General features: G+C 33.7%; 1 protein-coding gene across 2 annotated transcripts in view; it reads right to left on the bottom strand.

Annotated features, from left to right (window-relative positions):
* ATRX (ATRX chromatin remodeler) overlaps nt 1–20,694 on the bottom strand; it is a 216,863-nt gene that overhangs the window by 75,337 nt on the left and 120,832 nt on the right. For both annotated transcript variants that reach the window (XM_069464119.1, XM_069464120.1), the window contains 6 exons: nt 10,297–10,434; nt 8,549–8,724; nt 6,726–6,843; nt 1,107–1,237; nt 373–461; nt 73–245 (listed from right to left, as the gene is read on the bottom strand). In XM_069464119.1, coding sequence (XP_069320220.1) covers nt 73–245; nt 373–461; nt 1,107–1,237; nt 6,726–6,843; nt 8,549–8,724; nt 10,297–10,434 — 825 coding nt within the window. The remainder of the gene's footprint in view (nt 1–72; nt 246–372; nt 462–1,106; nt 1,238–6,725; nt 6,844–8,548; nt 8,725–10,296; nt 10,435–20,694) is intronic.

The following is a 20,694-nucleotide window of genomic DNA, read 5'->3' as shown; positions in this document are numbered from 1 at the left end:
GAAAAAAGCACTAATGACATGACATTTTCTAAATCAATGTCCAATGATAAAGGCAAAATTCATTAGACTCACTTTCTTCCAGCTTTACAGAAACAGAAGGGTTGTTTCCTGTTTCATCCACATTTCCTTCACCACCTCCTCGAGATCTTGAATTCCAAACTTTAATCACTTCAACATCATTGTCACTGCCACTTCCACTTGAGCTACTATCTTTTTTCCCCTTTTTCCCCTTTGTTTTCTTCTTTCTAAAAAAAGAACAAATTCAGATTGTTAAGAAAGCATAGTAAAGATACAAATGCCAATTAGCAGAGGACAGTCAGTCGGTAGGGGTTTAAATGTGTCAATACAGGACACAAGAAGTATTCAATTTACTTTGTATAATCATCGGAGCTTAAACTCATGGAGGTTTCATCGGAATCTGAGGCTATAAACTCATCCATACTGTCTTCATCAAAATATCCCTAGAGAAAAAAAATGAATGTTTTAATAGTTTATTTCAACTTATATTGGAAATTATAATGATTTTTGTTTATTTCATTTAAGACTATGTTAATTAACATGAGATGAGGAAGGACTAAGGAACTATTATGGATTAGAGGAGACAAAGGAGACATGGCAGGATATGACTACTAAATGCAATGGGTGGTCCTGGATTGGATCACGGAAAAGAAAGAGGACATAAGTAGAAACACTGATGAAATCCAAATAAAGTATGTTATTTAGTTAATGTTATTGTACCAAAGTTAATTTCTTACTTTTGATAACTTTATTATGGTTATGCAAGATGTTAACATTAGGGGAAACCAGGTCAAAGACATAGGGGGAACTCTCTGAACTATTTCTACAACTTTTCTGTAAGTATAAAATTATTTCAAAATAAAAAGTTTTTAAAAATGGGTTCAATAAAGATTAACATTGAACACTCCTTCCATAATTATAATGCATGCAAGACATATAGGAGCTAAATAGAAATAAGAGACTGAATTAATGTACAACAAAGCAATAGAAATTTTGAATGTACAGTAAATCTATATATCAGCCTTTCTCCTAATGTTGTTCTGCTTCCAACAAATACCTTTTAAACAATTTTAGGTTACTCAATTTACCTTATTTTCTTTGCTAATGTAGTCCAGCTGCAAACACCAAGGATGAGTCCATATTCTACTTAACATCTGAAAATCCTGGAAAAGTTTTGCACCTGCCTTTCCTCTTCCACCTTCACTGCTATTACCTACACCTGATCAAAAGAAAAAACCAAAGTCACAAAAATTCTCTATTTCAATCATGATGTTTCCAGATTAGGAGTTTTAACATTATTTGTCACATAGACCTTTTGGCAGTGTGGAGAAGCTTGTAAACTCTCTTTCTTAGAATATCATTTGAGACACATAAGATAAATAGGATTACAAAAGCAACCCACCATATAGAAAGTATCAAAATATTACTGAACAAATTTGTGGTACAGAAATATGTGCTTTTTGAAAATAATTCATTAAATTAACAAAATATAGCAGCAGGTCTAATAAGTACCTGAAATTTTGAAGTATTGAGAAGAGCCCAGAACCAGATGCCTTCACAAATGATTTTCACCAAACATTCAAAGAACAATTAAGACCAATGTTTCTTAAACTCTTCCAAAAAAAACAGAATTACCAGCAATACTTCCAAACTTACTTTATGAGGCCAACATTATCCTAATACCAAAAGCAGACAAAGAAACCACAAGAAAAGAAAACTATAGGTCAGTACCACTGATGAACATAGATATAAAACCCCCCAATAAAATACTAGCAAACCGAGGCCAGGCTTGGTGGCTCATGCCTGTAATCCTAGCACTCTGGAAGGCTGAGGCGGGAGGATCACTTGAGCTCAGGAGTTCGAGACCAGCCTGAGCAAGAGCGAGATCTCCCATCTCTATGAAAGAAAGAAAGAAAGACAGGAAGGAAGGAAAAGATAGGAAGGGAAGGAAGGGAGGAAGAAAGGAAAGAAAGAAAAGAAAAGAAAAGAAATTAGCCAGGCAACTAAAATCAGCCGGGCATGGTGGTGGCACACCTGTAGTCCCAGCTACTTGGGAAGTTGAGGCAGGAGAATCACTTGAGGTTGCTGTGAGCTAAGCTGATGCCATGGAACTCTAATCCGGGCAACAGAGCAAGACTCTGTCTTAAAACAAACAAACAAACAAAAAAAACCAGCAAACCTAATTCAACAACACATCAAAAAGATTATATACCATGACCAGCTGGGATTTATTCCTGGGATGCACAGTTGGTTTAACATATGCAAAACAGCAAATGCAATAATATAAAGGAAATATAAAAACCACATAATCATCTCAATAGATGCAGAAAAGCATTTGACAAAGTTCAATATCCTTTCATGGTAAAAACTTTCAACAAAATAGGTACAGAAGGAAATTTCCTCAACATAATGAAGGCTATTTATAAAAATCCCACAGCTAATATCGTAACCATGGGAGGAAACTAAAAGCTTTTTCCCTAAGATCAGGAATAAGACAAGGATGCCCCCTCTCACCACTTCTATTTAAGACAGTACTAAAAGTACTAGCAAGAGGAATTAGACAAGAAAAAGAAAGTAAAGGCATCCAAATCGTAAAGAAAGAAGTAAAATTATCCCTATTTGCAGAGGACATGATCCCATGTACAGAAAACCCTAAGGATTCCACTAAAAAACTGTTATAACTAGTAAGTGAATTCAGTAAAGTTGCAGGCTACAAAATCAACATACAAAAAGCAGTTCCATTTCCTTATAACAATAATAATCTATTCGAAAAATAAATTAAGAAAGCAATCCCATTTTCAACAGTATCAAAATGAATAAAATACTTAGGAATAAATTTAACCAATGAAGTAAAAGATCTGTACCCTGAAAAATAAAAAAAAGAAAAGATGAAAGAAATTGAAGAAGACACAGATAAATGGAAATATAGCCTATGCTTGTGCATTAGCAAAATTAATATTGTTAAAATGTCCATTTTAACTACAGTATGACTGAACAATCCCTCTTCTAAGAATATACCCAAAGAAAAATCACCACCTTCTAAAGATATCTGCACCTCCATGTTTATCAGAGCATTATTTACAATAGCCAAGATTTGGAAACAACCTAAGAACCTAAGTGTCTGTCAACAGATGAATAGATAAAGAACTTGTGGTATATATTTTGTATATATTCCATGATGAACATAGTATTTCTGTAACCAGAAAACAAATCTTTTTTTTAAAAAAGAAACTCTGAGATTAACATCCTTGAATATAAATCTATACACATTTCTGACCATTTCTCCTTAGGATCAAAGCCTACAACTGAAATTAATTTTGATGTACTTTTCCAAATTACTGTCTAATTTATATTAGCATCAAGAGGGTCCATTTCTCTACACTTGGTATCACTTTATCTTTTTCAATTTAGTAGTGTCCTGGGTTTAATGGTGATTATGATGGCACAACCACTTTTGGAAATTACTATTATACATTCTTTCCCCAGCTTGAACTATACTATACCAATGTTAGTCATAATATTTTTAAATGTTAAATTTAACTTAATAATTTATTAAAATAGCTAGAAGAAAAGGATTGTGAATGTCCTCACCTCAAAGAAATGACAAAGTGTTTGTGGTGACAGATATGTTAAGCACCCTGATTTGATCAGTATACAACATATACATGTATCAAAACATCACATTGTACCCCATAAGTATGTACAATTATTATGTGTCAAATAAAAACAAGACTTTAAAAAATTGTCTTATAAAAATTATATCTAAATATCCCTTAATTTTGCAATTTTTGCAGAAATATATAACAAGTAAAAAACAAAAGAATTAATATTTCCAACACTTAGATAAAATAACCACAGTTAACATTTCAGTGTCATTTCCCCATGTTCCCCTTGTCTACTTAAAACTCATCTCTTGGGTCTCAGCTTAACTATAAGTACCTTACAAAGAAAAAAAAACTTAAGAGCAATAGTTCTCAAGCTAATGGTACATCAAAATCATCTGTAGGGCTTATGAAAATGCAGGTGTCTGGGCCCTACTCCAGACCCACTGAATCAATCTCTAAAGGGTGGTACTTGGATCCATTCATTTTTAGAGACAAAAGCATATTATTGTGCTCCATTTTGGGGTACTTTTAAGGTTCTGGTGAAATATGCATGACAAAAACATACTATTCTGACCATTTTTAAGTGCACAATTCAGTGGCAGTAAGTAGAATCGCAATGTTGTACAAACATCATCACTCTCCATTTCAACTGCAGAGTAAATTATAATGTTTATAATTTACATGTTATTATAAACTTCTGATACTTGACAGTAAAAGGCAGCCTACAGAATTACACTAAAAATGCAATCTAAAAAAATTAAGAGGATTTTAGATTTCCTTTAAATTCATTAAAAGCCAGTCCCTTATAATTTTTATTCTGCAAATATTGAATATATTATAAATTATCAATAATAAAACTAACATCAAACTGCTACTAATGTTAAAAGCAAAATTTAAGTGAATTTCTTAAAAGTAAGCACAGTCTGCAGAAACAAAATAATTTTTGGAATATATAACAGATAAAATACCAAACATTTTAAATGCAAGTGAGATAGATAACATTTCAAGAGAAACATTGTGATGGTATGCAGTGAGAATCAAGATAGGGTAGGTGTTAATATAACCCATTTGTACTTTTATGGATGTTTTTTCAAAGGGGCTATTTAGTGCAGGTTATTCTACTTTAAGGAAAATGCTGTATTTAGTAAGGGGGAAACCCCACATCCCAAAACCGAAAGATTCACAGCACAAGATGATAATTTAACAATCATAGCTTCCAGAGGTTAACTTTGGCAATTAGTGCTTTAGAGATTTACTCCAATCAATAATAGTCAAAAATAATAACCCCCCTAAATTCTTAAATATTGCATTGTTCTCAAAAAAGTACTTTTTAAAATTGATACATAATATTTGTACATATTTATGTGGTACAAGGGATATTTTGTTACATGCATAGAATGTGTAATGACCAAGTCAGGGTATTTAGGGTATCCCTCACCTCAAGTATTTATTATTTCTGTGTCGGGAACATTTCAAGTCTACTCTTCTAGCTATCTTGAAATATACAATACATTGTTGTTAACTATGGCCACTCTACTCTGCTATTGGGTATGAGAACTTATTCCTTATATCTAACCATATTTTGTACCCACCTAAACTCTCTTCATGCTCCCCTCCCTGCCACTGACATACACACACCCTTCCCAATCTCTGGTATCTACCATTCTACTCTCTGCTTCTATGAGATCAACTCAAAAGAGTACATTTTAACATTTATACCTGAGCTGTTAATATTTTTGACTGGTTATTAAAGACACTGATTCTCCAATATTTGAAAACAGTGTAGTTAGCACTTTCCTAAGATAAAACAAAATTTTAAAATGAAAAAAATACCAGATAACCAAATTTAGTATCCCTTATTACTCAGAGATTAGTGAGTATAGATCTGGACATCCCTCCCTTAAGCTACATAGTAACTACTCTCTCATTGGGATAACTATATTTGGTTATTTAATTATGGCTGCAATTTTTATTATTCAAAACAGGATGGTATAATAAATGTAAAAGCTTCTGATAGATATACAAATAAAAATATGTGCCTTATTTCAATTGATTTTATTCCAAAAGTAAGAAAATTTTGCTTTTTAAGATAGCAAAAAAGCAGTTCTGTAAAATACTAACATTCAAATACTGTTTTCCCCAAGGCAGAATGTTTCTTGAGGTTTATCATCATTCTATTCTCTAAAATGCACTGCTACTGCAAAAAGAATATGACTTTAGCTATTACAAAGTATCACTTTAATGTGTATACATACTTCTATCCTCCTTTATTTTTTTGATCAATTATTATATTCACAATGAGCCAATGGGCACCTTCTAAACTGCATCCCCTAACTAAATCTGGCACATCACTTGGAGAAACGAATCAGAATAATTAACCAACAAGTCAGAAATCTCACTCCAGATCAGAGACTAGGTTTTGTTGTGTGAAGAGGAACACCCTCAGGCACACAGGGATGGACATACACACACGCACACAAGCTTATTGATTATAAAACAATACCTATTCATGTATTTTTTAAAAGCAATAGACAAAGATAAGAAATAAACTAGAAGGTCTTAATAACAAAACCACCCAGAAAATAAACTTCTGTTAACATTTTAGTATATTTTAGGCATTTCTATTGTATTTTTATTATAACATGGAGAGCATACTGCATGCCCTGCCTTATATTTTGCCTTTTTTGCCTTCAACCTTTGTTATTTTAATAACTGAGAAACAATCTCATGAATTTAATTTATATGCCTTCTATTATTAATGTGGTTGAATATTTTTTACAAAATACTCTGGAATTTTGCATATCTCCCTTTAGGATTTATTCACATTCATAATTTATCTGAAATAAAAGTTATTTACAATTAAGGGCATTATTCATATATGCTATATATATTTTTCATTAGTTGGTTCCTAGATTTAAAGTCTATTTTGAATTAAATATTTGTATTTTTTAAATTAGAAATATTTTATGCTTTTAAGCATACCCATTTTATTAAAATGCAAAAATTAAAAAATAAGTGTCATGGTGACATTACCAGGACAGCATTCTTCAGAAAAAGAATGTCTTTATAGAGAAGATGAAAACAACAGTATGTATCGGTTACCTGTTAAGTGATCTAGGTAGTACTGATAGAGCTTGCACTGAATAGGAGTCATTCTCACAGCTAACACATATTCATGTTTTGGAGGCAAGAACTTTGTTAATGCTGTATAATCTTTCCTCTGTAATTAACAAGAAAGAGAATGAAAATTAATCTAAACATATGGCAGGAATGAACTGCTCTAAGAATGCTCATTGCTTATAAATAAAACATACATAGAAATAAATAGGCACTGAACATAAAAGAAAACATTTTCTTAAAAATATTTACATTTACCCTCTAAAACCCACAGTGATCCACATATGATTATAGTTAACGTATTTCACATGACTATACAATATGGTGCACTGGTACAAAGATATTATTAATACAACTAATCAGATAGGTTTTAAATTGAAGTGGTCATATTACCAAGTGCACAATTTAAGTTTTCAAAATAGTCTCCTCTACATAGAAAAAAAAATAACAAAAGGTGGGGAGAGGATGTAGTAGGTAGTGCTAGCAAAATGACTTGCTTTAATCATAAGGTAAAATCTATAAATCAAAATCTCATGCAGTCTGAATTGGCCTCTGGGCAAAATGTGCTAATATGTCAAACAATAACATATAACTTCAGAGGGAATGTTTGCCCAATTAAGAAAGCAAACCATGTACAAGCACACTTGAAATCATTTTATTATAGAGATAGAAAAAAAAAAAGAACACTAATGTGCTAGATACAAATGACTACTTAAACCAGAAAAATGCTGCCTGGTAGTAGCAGCAATATAAAAACAGAGTACATGAAGTACTTAATAGTACCTGAAGCCAACCTGACCAAACAGGATGACTTGCCTTATATCAGGGCAATACAGTCATCCCTTGTTATCAACGGGGGATTGGTTCCAGGACCCTCCTGCAGATACCAAAATCCATGGATCCTCAAGTCCCTTATAAATGGTGTAGTATTTACACATAACACATGCACATCTTCCTGTATGCTTTAAATCATCTCTAGATTACTTATAATGCCTAATATAATGTAAATACTATGTAAAGAGTTGCAATACTATATTGCTTAGGGAATAATGACAAGGGAAAAAAATCTGTATGTGTTCTGTACAGACACAACCATCCATTTTTTAAAAAATATTTTTGATCCCCGGTTGGTTGAATCCATGGATACAGAACCCATGGATACAAAGGGCTGACTGTATATCCAGCTAAAGAATAGCCTGTCTTATTTGTTACAATCTTTCGGCTATCATTAGTATCTAGTGTCTGAAGACAAAGTGCAGATCTTGAGATCTATTAACTGCTAGCTCAGTCTCTTAAGTACTTATCCATTCATTAATGTAGATTCACTGAAGATCTGTAAGTAAACAACACTATTAGCCTGTTCAGATTATTGTCTCTACTTGAAGGTAATAAAACTGTTTCTTCAGGATTACTTTAAAAATGACTCCTCTCTTAATTCATACTGGCCTTTCCTAAAATCATTTCAGAAAAGTGAGATTTAGCATACGATACTACAGAATTAGGGTGAACATAGAAATTTCTTAATCATAACAGCTGTGTTCCTCTTAAGGAACTCCCTATCTTAAGGATGAAGAATCTAAACATTAACATAATAAGATATGAGGTTTTTAACTTGGCAAATGAATTAATTTAAAAGTTGAATGCTACATAAATTTTTTAAGTCAACGCAAAGGGATATAACTGTAAAACTATACACTGAAAAAGGGGGAAAGAAAACACAAAATAGTTAAAGTTTAAGCTCTGAAAATGTTTTGGGATTGCAATATAAAAAAGTAACAATATTTTATTACTATGGAACATATTTGTACCTGAACACATCCAGCTAACATCTCATAGAGAATGTGAGCACGTTTTTTCATCACTCTGACATCTACCATGGTGGAATCTGCACACTGACCATTTTGAATTGGATTTATAAATCTATTCCTGAACTCTTTAATGGATCCAAGCAAATTTTCCTTGATAAAGTTAACCATACAATGATCTAAGAGAGAGAAGACATGAATTCATTAAAAACTCAGAAAAATTCCCTGATGAAATACTCATGTCAAAAATGCATGCCATAAAAGCATTAGAATTAAGCTACAAAGAGAATATCAAGCTAAGTACAGAATAAACATTGGTAATAAGCCTGATCTAGAACTAGACTACCTAAATCAGATGAGAAATTGAACTAAAAATCATCCCTAAATACTATGCATGAATGTTAAAAAAAAAACGTAAGGACATTTTATTCTAACTCACTATTCTTTATAACAGATATGAAGTACAAAACAAGTGGTCAGTCTATCACTTTAACCATGATTTTATGGTCAGTGAGGGTACTGTGTGAAGAAAACAGATACTGAATCAAAATGATGAAAGTAGGTAATAAGCTACTATACCAAAATTTATATTAACTGATTCAGTTCCAGAAGTCCTTAATAGAGCTATCAATTATCCTATACTATATATATAGGACCACAATGTGAAATAGAATTTCTACAAATAGGGTAACAGATCAGAAGAGGGAAACTAGAACAGATGAAAACAAACATAACAGGCTGGGCACAGTAGCTGACACCTGTAATTCCAGCACTTTGGGAGGCTGAGGGAGGAGAACTGCTTGAAGCCAGCAGTTCGAGACCAGCCTGAACAACATAGCGAGACCCTGTCTCTACAAAAAAATTTAAAAAATAGAATAATTAGCCAGGCTTGGTTGCACATGCCTATAGTTCCAGCTACTAGGAAGGCTGATGCAGGAAAATCCCTTGAGTCCAGGAGTTTGAGGTTGCAGTGAGCTATGATGAGGCCACTGCACTCTAACCCAGGCAACAATGTGAGACACTGTCTCAAATAAACAAACATGAAATACAGGCTAAAGTGAAATAATAACCAGTATTACAAATAAAAAAAAATAGAAAGCAGTTAAGTTACAATAAATATACTAACGGACTGCAACAAACATAAAAATAACAAAAAGTGTTTACAATGGAATGAAGAAAAAAGAAGTAGATTACAAAGGGAAATTTTTAATTTGTTAGGTGCAGAATAATCTCATGTTCCCTTCTTTAGTGTCACTACATACATATGAAAATGACGGAAATTTACAAGTCACTTCCCTAGGTTCACATTATCTATCCTCTGTCTCAACAAACTATCCTACCATGGATTCAGGACAGCACTTCTCCCATTTCCATCTTCCTGAAATGTTCATAATTAGCATTTTTTAAATTTCTTAACAGTACCTCCTCAAAAACTGGATACATGTCCTTACAATATCTCCTGAGTAACAATACATGCATATGTATTTTTTAAAGCAATCACTTCTGATACTTTTGAAATACTTCAAATTTCATATTTATATGTGAACACTCAAAATGGTACATCTCTTCACTGTGTTTACCATCCATATTTACAAAACATCTCACTTGAAAAGTATGGTATTCTTTCACAGTAGACTAAGATGGACCAATGTAGATCACAGTCAGGGACTAAACAACAGAAAGGCAAAAAGGCAAAAATATATCCGAGGCAATACCAATACTCTACAGCATAATCACAGATATTAACTCACACTCAATTAGGTTATTCTGAAGTGGTGTTCCTGTTAAAATAATCCTCCTCCTTGACCGTATAGAATTCATAGCTTTTGAAACAGCAGATGCTTCATTTTTTAGAATATGGCCTTCATCACAAACAACAAAGTCAGGGCCTATAAAAATGTAGAAAAACAACACTGAATTAAAAATATAACAAAATAAATAAAACTAAAAATGTGATCCACTTAGGTAAATAAAGTTAATCATTTTAAAGTACTGGTCTTGTAGGAAGATAAAACAATGTCATTATAAGAATAATCATGTTTATCTGCTGCTATATTTGGTTAATATGGCACTAATTATTATTAATTATGTCCCAACAGTAGAGCACTAAAGTACTACTATAAGTGGTACTTTAGGTCCTCTAGAGTGAATATACAAAAATAGGCAAGAATAAAAATAACCATGAGAAGGAAAAAGATCCCCCCAACAGATCTGGAGTATTTAAAAAATACAGAAGCCTTTTAAAATTTAAAACAGCCTGTAAAGATATTTCAGCATTAGCATATCAAATAACTACAGGCAAAGACTAAGAGCAATTTATACATACACACACAGACAAATCTCAAAAGTTCTATTTTAATATATTTCATGTAACCAAAATGTTTGTACCCCCATAATATCCTGAATTTAAAAAATTAAATTAAAAAAAACAAAAGTTCTATTTTAAGAAATAACATATAAATCATAGTAGACCATGTAATGTTTCCCACTTAACTTATTACAAATAACTAATACCCATTGCTGAGGAAAAATTTATCTGATAAAGGAAATCTAAAGTGGTTACTACATGGGTATGGGGGTGGGGAGAACACTTTTCTATCTATAAAAGATCTCACGGCTGAGAATGATTCTTTCAAAAGAAATACTATAGGCTCATTCATTTTTAAATAATGTATATATTGTTTGCTAAAGTATCCTACATACACAATTTGCTTGGTTAACATACACACACATATTACTTAAATGTTGATTTCAACAAGAGCAGCTGTCAAACTCCCCCCGCCCCAAATCTGTTAAGCATTAGAGAAAATTCATCTCCACGATCTCTAAAGTAACTGCTTCAGTATGACAGATCAAATAATACAATTGTTATTCAGTATTCAGATGGGGCTACACAAATAGTAAAAAATATTTTTAAATTACTAATGTATTTTCTAAAACAAAACTCTGTATCTAGCTTTGTATTAAAAGATTATGCATTATTTCTTTTGCAACTGAAAACATTTTTTCAGGTTTATAGCACTATTTATAGGTTATCATAGGTAACTTGACTTGTATCAGTTTTAAGTTCATTCGAACTGCATATTTAACAATATCAGTACTAGCAGACTTAGCATGAAAATCTGCCAAAGCATTTACTTGGTATTCAGTAAATTCTTGTTCTGCTTAATGTTGGGTTAGCAGTTTTATAAACTAACCAGTTTCTTCATTAGAGTTCTGGGAATTCTTACCCAGTTCAAAGGTATGATCGTACAGTTATCAGACAACTGTACTTTTCAGAGTTCTTTCCATCAATCTCCTCAAAGACAAAACATTTTAGGTTTATAGTTGTTTACAATAGTTTTCGGTAAAAAATATTAGAGTCAAATAATTCACTGTCTATGAATGACAAGAATTAAAATGAGCATGGTTGAAGATCTAATGAGAGTTCAACACAATGCAACTGACAAAGAAAATTTCATTATTTCTGTAACATACAACATTTGAAGATAATAACTAGAATAAGGATGACAGTGTTATACCAGGACTATCAGATTTCTAAGGAATCTTATATAATTCCTGAAACACAAATTAATGACATACCCATATGATTTAAAGAAAGCTCAATATAAATAACGGTGATATAGAATCTCTTTTGTTCTCCTGGAGAGAGTTGGAACCCATTCTACTAAGTGAAGTATCCCAAGAATGGAAAAATAAGCACCACATGTACTCACCAGCAAATTGGTTTCCCTGATCATCACCTAAGTGCACATTTGGGAATAACACCAATTGGGGGTCGGACAGATGTCGGGGTAGGGGGAGGCGATGGGTGTATATCTACATAATGAGTGCAATGCCCACTGTCTGGGGGGGCATGGGCAATATACATAACCTGAACTTTTTTACCCCCATAATAAGCTGAAATAAAAAAAAAAAAGTAAGTTCAATATCATTTATTACTTGACAAGCTTCCCAAACAATTTAACATACCTAACAATGATAATAAGTTTAACATCTTTCATTTTATAAGTAAAGAACATATTATTTTACGATATTCCAGGAGCACATCTGGAAACTCCTGAAGTTATTATGAAGTAAAAAAGAGCTTAATTTAAAATTTGATTTTGGAAAGTTGCCAAAAAATCTCAAAGCGTTTTAAGACACCTGATTAAAATAAGATTACAGATAACTGTGGAACAGTATTTAACTAGCGTGATAATTAAAAGATTTCAAAGGCAAATAGGGAAAGCCATATAGCCATATGTACAATACAGTTGCACAAAAAGTCTTAGCTCTTTTAATAGAGAGAACTCAGTTGTCTTAAAGAAATCAAACACCTGAAAAAATACATGAAATGCAGGAAATTATCTTGATAAAACACAGAATCATCGGTTTCTAGATCAATTACTTAGAAGGTAAGGAAAAGCCTTTCATAATTTCTTAGTAAAGGCAGAGCAATATGCCAGTATCACATTAGCGGAAAAACAAATCAAAAAAGCAATTCTATTTGCAACACCTACAAAAATATCTAGGAATAAACCAAGAAGGTGAAAGTTCTCTACAATGAAAACTATAAAATATTAATAAAAAAATTGAAGAGGATACAAATAAATGGAAATATATCTTATGTTCATGGAGTAGAAGAATTAATAGTGTTAAAATGTCCACATAACCCAAAGTGATCCTCAGATTCAATGCAATCTTTATCAAAATACAAAGGATATTTTTTTTCATAGAAATAGAAAAAAACATAGGAGTCTGCTAACAGGGGTTAAACTACAGTATAATGGTTTAAGTTGCAGAGTTAAAATTAGTGACGTAGGTTGATATGTATCTCTATGTACAAATCTTGAAAGATATGCCAAATATATTATTAAACAAAAAGAAAGCGAGCTACAGAATAGTTATCTATATTATGATCCCATTTGTTTTTAAACCACCTCAAATAGGGTGATTTTATCTATGTATACATATATGTATGTACGTACAGTAAAGGATTAACCTTGCCCAAAGAAAGGTTTGAACTTTGCCTCCACATCCTAGGAGGTACCTCTAAACTCTTGGAATGTCCTGCCTGATAAGTGTGTCTTTGTTTACCTGGAGGCCTTGGGACATGCCAAATAGACTGTGCTAACAATATAATTTATGGTAGGGGGCCTTGGGACATGTGGCATCTAACCACTGGAGGAACTTGAGACTAAGGTCAGCCACATGAGTAGTCAACCATATCTACGTGATGAAGGCCAAACTCTAGAGGCTCAGGCGAGCATGCCTGGTTGGCAAAACTCCATGAACAAAGCATTGCTGGGAGAAGTAAGCACTCTCTGAATGATTGTCCTGGAAGATCACGCCTGGAACTCTCCTGGGCCCTGCTATATATGCCTTTCCTGTTGCTGATTTTAATTTGTATCCTTTTGCTGTAACAAACCATAACCTTGAGTATGATGGCTTTTCTGAGTTCTGTGAGTTCTTCTTATGAATTACTGAATCTGTGGGTGGCTTTGAAGGATCCCTCAAACATTCCAATATAAAATACATGCTTCTGTAAGCACAAAAAATTTATAGAAGAATATATATGAAACAACAGCGGGACAAAGAGAAAGAAATTTTTACTTTTCAGTATATACCTTTTTCTTCTGTTTGTATTTGGCTTAAGAATATGCATTATTTTTATAATCTGTTTGACATAAGAGACCTATTTGTTAGCACGGTAATAAAGAGTGAGAGAAGAAGCCCTATCCTTAGTAAGGATATCTGAGGAACAAGAAGTAAAAAGAAAGAAGAAAAGTAAATATGCTTGTTAATAACCCTAAGTCAACAAAAAAGTCAAATGATGTTATTCATATGGTTAATATTTAACTAAGGTAGGAATGTATATGACATTTTCGAACATTAAAAAAAATTTAAAATAAAATTGTTAATGTTAAAAAGGAGTAAGTTTTAGTTGCCCAGTAAGTATCTTTTCTGGAAAACCTCATTCCCAAACAATGATATATGTATGAGGTAGTAGGTTTAAAAATATCTATAGTTAAAAATAATTTTACAGAAACTACAAGGAGAATGTCAGCTGTGAAGCTCTGGAGTGCAGAAGAAAAGGGATTTAGAGAGAAAGGCTTGAAGATTTCTTCTGTTCAAAAATTAAAGCCTGACTGAAAGAATCTGATAACTTAAGATGGTTCAATACACTATGGAAAATCTGTCATTATTTTATAAATTTACATAGATCTGTCTTACTGTTTAAATCAAATAGTACCTTGAATTAATGTGAGCACATGCACACACACAAACACACACACATGTATACATGTAAATTGATTATGTCCTTTGAAGCTAAAAACCTTGGAACATCCCTCTAAAAACACTAACGTGAATTAGAAAACTTCACCAGATCAGCATAAGTACATTAAATAGAAAAATATGCCTCAAAACAACGGGTACGTTAGGGAAGAAAGGCCAAATAAAGGTTTTGTTACTATTATATTTAAATATAAGTTCTTTTCTAGTATCTTACATTGCCACCTATTGGTGAATTTTTAAAAATCAAAAATCATAAATAGACAGAAAAGTCGATTAAATGTTTGGAACTGCCCGTGTAAGCCTGTTTGAAATCCCTGACCTACTCAAACCAGGAGAGATAAAAATATGACTATTTATTGTCACTTTAAGCCATAAGGTTTGGGGTTATTGTTATGACCTAACATCTCTGGTCAGCTCTAAACACTGTTTCCAATTTTAATACATGCTCCCAATTTTCCAGGCTTCTGACCTAATAGCCTATCTTCCTAGTTGATGATATCACCTCATCTTTAAGAGTCTCACACTCAAAACTGTTTGTCTTGTTATGATACTTGCTTCCATCCTGAACTTCAATTCAGATTTTTCTTCTACATTACACCCAAACCCAGGTCTTACATACTCAGCTGCCATCTGTATGATTCTTCACTACCACCAATTTGCCCCAATCAGAGAAGACAAATTGGGCAAAAAATTAAACAGTAGTGGAAAATTGAGTGTTATGCTTAACAACAGATCCCGTCTAATAAATTCAGAAGTACTTAACAGACCCTGACACTTTAGACTTAGGTGGCAAAGAAAATTATATCTAAAAGTTATTACTACCACTACATCCTGAAGCTTATTACAGTTTTAACAATATTCCTCTTAGTGTGTTACACATGATGGATATTACGAGATTCTTGCTGCAGTGCAGATAGTTTTCCAGATATGGCTCACCAGCTATCTCCAATCCTCCTATATACTTAGTTTCACAATGAACTTCCAATAAAACCTAATGGAGAGCCCAAAGCCCTGCTTAGGTTCTAACAAAGGTAACCTGAGCATTTATTTTAAAAATCAACAAAAAATAAATAAATGAATAAAACCCAATGCAGAACTTACTCAACGTAATAAAAGACATCTATTAGAAACCCACAGCTAATGTCATACTTAAAGGTAAAAGAATGAAAGCTTTCTCTGAGAGCAGGAACAAGACAACTGCTCTCTCAACTCATATTCAACATTGTACAGAAAGTTATAGGAAGCACAATTAGGTAAGAAAAAGAAATAAAAGATATTTGGATTGAAAAGGAAGAAGTAAAACTCTCTCCACTCACAGATGGCATGATCTTTTTAACAGAAAACCCTAAATAATACACAACACAAACAAAAAATATTAGAACTTATAAATGGACTCAGCAATGTTGCAGAACACAAGATCAATATACAAAAATCTGTTGTATTTCTATACACTTACAATGAACAATCTGAAAATGAAATTAAAACAATTTCATTTATGATACACTCAAAATGAATAAAATAGTTACGAATAAATTTAAGAAAGGAAGTGCAAGACTTGTACACTAAAAACTACAAACATTACTGAAAGAAATTAAAGACCTAAATAAATAGAAAGACACTGCATGTTCACGGATGGGAATATTTAATATTGTTAAGTCAGCACTACTCCCCAAATTGATCTACAGATTCAATGCAATCTCTAACAAATCCCAGCTGGCTTACTTGTGGAAATATGTAAGCCAATCCTCAAATTCATACAAAATTGCAAGGGACCTCAAAGAGCAAAATATCTTGAGAAAGAAAAATAAAGCTGTAAGACTCACCACTTCCTGATTTCAAAATTTACTACAAGGCCACAGTAATTAAAACAGTGTCATACTGGCATAAAGACAGACATATATCAATAGACCAATAGAATAGAACTGAGAGCCCAGAAACAACCATATACATCTACGGTCAATTTTTTTTCCACAAGAGTATCAAGACCCATCAATGGAGAAAGAATAGCCTTTTCAAATGGTGCTAGGACAACTGAGTATCAAACTAGAAAAAATGAAGTTGGACACTTACCTCATATCAATACAAAAAAATTAATTCAAAATGGACCATAGATAAAAATGTAAAAGCTAAAACTATAAGACACTTTAAAAAAAAGAAATAAAAAAAATTATGACCTTGGATTAGGCAATGAATTCTCTGATGTGCACTAAATGTACAAGCAACAAGAAAAATTAGATGAATTAAACGTAATCAAAATTTTAAAATTTGTGCATAAAAGTATGATATAAAGAAAGTAAACAACTCATAAATGGGAGGAAATATTTGCAAATTGTGTGGGGGGGTATGTTATAGGCACAGTATCCAGACAATATACAGAACACTTATAACCCAATAATAAAAAGAAAAATAAACCAATTACAAAATGGGCAAAAGGCTTGAAGAGACATTTCTCCAAAGATGATAAACATGGATGGCAAGATGGCTAACTAGAACCAGCTGATGTGCACCTCTTCCTTGGAGAAAAATCAAGGTATCAATTAGATAGCCATACTTCAAATAGATCATTTGGGAAAGAACACTTGAATATAACAGAGAGGTAACAGGAGACACCCAGGGTGAAGGAAGGAGAAATGGGGCTGCCTGCTTGGGGTTGCTGAGAGCCTTTAGTGGCTGCCAGACCTGGACTCGGGGAAGGGATAAGTGAGAGACCCTTGGGGCCCACACTCCCATCTGAGACTTTTACAATTTTAGCTACCAAAGAGAGCTCCTCAGCCCCCACAGGCCTCCTGACTGGCACAGGGAGCTGCCTGGAGATCACACATAGGCACTGCTCAAATTTACATGGATTTCCACAGGCTTCAGAATTCAGGGCATCTGCAGTGCAGAGCCATTCTGGGAGCCCTACCCAGAGAGGGAGACAGCAACCTGGGCATTCTCACGCACCCCAAAGACAAGTTCCACCACTGCAGCTGTGGGCAGCTATGGGACTGAGGAGCAGTCAGACCACAAACCTCACACCTTTTGGCTTTCCTCCAGAGCTGCCCGCCTGGCTGCTCCCAAAGAGAAGGGCATGCCCATACTGGTAGTCGGTCCACAGCACAACTACCCCGCTGACTGCCTAAGTGTTCCACAGGAAGTCTGGGACCAGCCCACCATTCCCTATCACAGCACTTAAATTTAGGGGCCTGAGGACAGGCCCGCTCACCTGATCCTGTCCACCCAGGACCCAAACATATTGATCAAGGATAGGGAGAAGATTTGCAATCTAATCTCAGGTGGAGAAGGAACCCCCCCAGTCAGAACTGAGAAAAGAGTGTAGCATGGGATAACACCCGAGCAGGGCACCCCTCCCTTCACAGGAATAGGGGAAGGGTGTGCCTGAGATTTTGGTTTCTAAAATGAGAGATGAAAGGCTTGTCGGTTTCTGTCCTAGGTGAGGAGGCTTATGGCCTGGGGTGGCTTTTCCACTTGAACGCAGACTGCTTGGGACTGGCCTAGCTGGTATGGCCTGCTGCCTGTTGGCAGTCTCTGGAGGGAGAGCCACCAGGTCAGGGCAGTGGAACCTAAGCAGGTCCCACTATTGTCTGCTGAGTTGTGGATTTGATACCTGAACTCTTATGCTTATTGCAGCATAATTCACAATCACAAAGATATGAAATCAACCTAGGTGTCCATCAATTAACGAGCGCATAAAGAAAATATGGTGTGTGTGTGTGTGTGTGTGTGTGTGTGTGTCTGTGCACACACACACACATATACACACCACGGAATACTACTCAGCCATAAAAAAGAATGAAATGTCTTTTGCAGCTACTTGGATGGAACTAGAGGCCATTATCCTAAGTAAAGTAACTCAGGAACAGTTACTTTACTCAAATACCACATGTTCTCACTTGTAAGCGGGAGCTAAGCAATAGGTCATACAGAGTGGAATAATGGATACTGGAGACTTAAAAGGGGGTAGGGTTGCAAAGGGGTAAGAGATGAAAAATTACCTATTGGGTACTATACAGGTGATGGTAAACCCAGATTTCACCATTATACAATATATCCATGTAACAAAACTTCACTTGTACTCCCTAAGTCTATTGAAATAATAAAAAATAGAAGATAAACACATAGCCAACAAGCACATGAAAAATGCTTGACACTATTAGAAATTAGGGAAACATAAATCAAAACCACAATGAGACACTATTTCACACATAGTAGGATGGTGATAATAACAAGTGTTGGCATAGATGTGAAGAAATGTGAACCTTCATACACTGCTAGTAAGAAGATCAAATGGTGTGGCCAGTGTAGAAAACCGGCATTTCATCAAAAGATTAAACATGGAATTACCATGTGACCCAGCAATTCCATTCCTAAGTAGATACATAAAAGAACCAAAAAACAGATGCGCAAATAAAACTTGTACATAAATGTTCACAGCAGTATTATTGACAATAGCCAAAAAAAGTGGAATCTACCCAAATGTCCATCAACTGATGAACAGATAAACAAATGCAGATATTATCCACACAAGGGAATATTATTTGGTAGTGAAAAGGAATGAAGTACTGATACATGCCACAATGTGGATCAACCTTGAAAACATTAAGCTAAGTGAAAGAAGACAGATATTGTATGATGCTGTCCTTATGAAATGTCCAGAAATATTTTAATTAACGTTCAGAATAGGGCAGTCCATAGCAACAGAAAATAGGTTAGTAGTTACCACAGGATAGGGGGAATAACGACTTAGAGAGACTTATACATACAGGATTTCTTCTTAAGGTTATGAAAATGTTCCAGAATTCAATGGAATAGCTGTGATGGTTATACAACACTGTGAATATACTAAATGCCACTGAATTGTACACTTTAAATGGTTAGAGAGATTTACTTATACATATAGGATTTCTTCTCAAGGTTATGAAAATGTTCCAGAATTCAATGGAATAGTTGTGATGGTTATACAACACTGTGAATATACTAAATGCCACTGAATTGTACACTTTAAAATGGTTAAACTGTGAATTTTATGTTATATGCGTTTCACCACAATTTTTAAAAACTCTAACCATTAAATTATATGTGGGAAACTGTAGACTAACAGGTTACTGCTATGAACAATAAATGCTTAGAATGATTAAAATGAATTAAAGTAGGTATTAATAATTAAACTAGTTATTTTATGAAACAAAAAATCCAATTACAGTAATTATTTAAGGTTATAAAAAGATTAACTCTATTCATTTGTCAAAACCCACTAAATGCTGCATTGAAAAGAATAAACTTAAAACATGTAAACAAAATATATTAATAGGAATTGACCTATGTAACTTTAGAAAATGATATTTTAACTAGAAATTATAAAGCCACAGATAAAAGCAATCATGCAAAAACACTGTATTCTGGTTGGTAAATTTGTTTCTCACATAAGTATGGATTGACAATTCTGAAACTACTTTACATGTATATTGAGGAGGAACAAATAAGTAAATGGATGGTGGATGGTGGGAGCTAGGATCCTCATTGTTGGAATGGCAAAGTTACAGATTAATTTAAAAAAGAAGGCTAAATGAACCCTGTGGTACTGGATTAGAGTTGAAGACACCATTATGAAATCACATTTAGTTTAATATATACATACACAGATATGTGGATTAATACATATACACATATTTTACTGAGATGACCTAGTAGCAATGACAATTCAGTAACAAGAAACATACCCAGTGTCCAGATCATGGTTTATAAATGCCATTTTCTAAAAAGAACCATGGCATCTTAGAGAAATGGCTGGTTCTGGGGCCAGGAAAATATAACATGAACCTGGAGCATCTTGTAGTACCAGAAAGTAATGAAGTGCTCAAAACCCAAAA

This window comes from Eulemur rufifrons, chromosome 30, assembly GCF_041146395.1.
Source record: "Eulemur rufifrons isolate Redbay chromosome 30, OSU_ERuf_1, whole genome shotgun sequence".
Taxonomy (NCBI): domain Eukaryota; kingdom Metazoa; phylum Chordata; class Mammalia; order Primates; family Lemuridae; genus Eulemur; species Eulemur rufifrons.
This window is presented reverse-complemented; position numbering and strand designations above follow the sequence as displayed.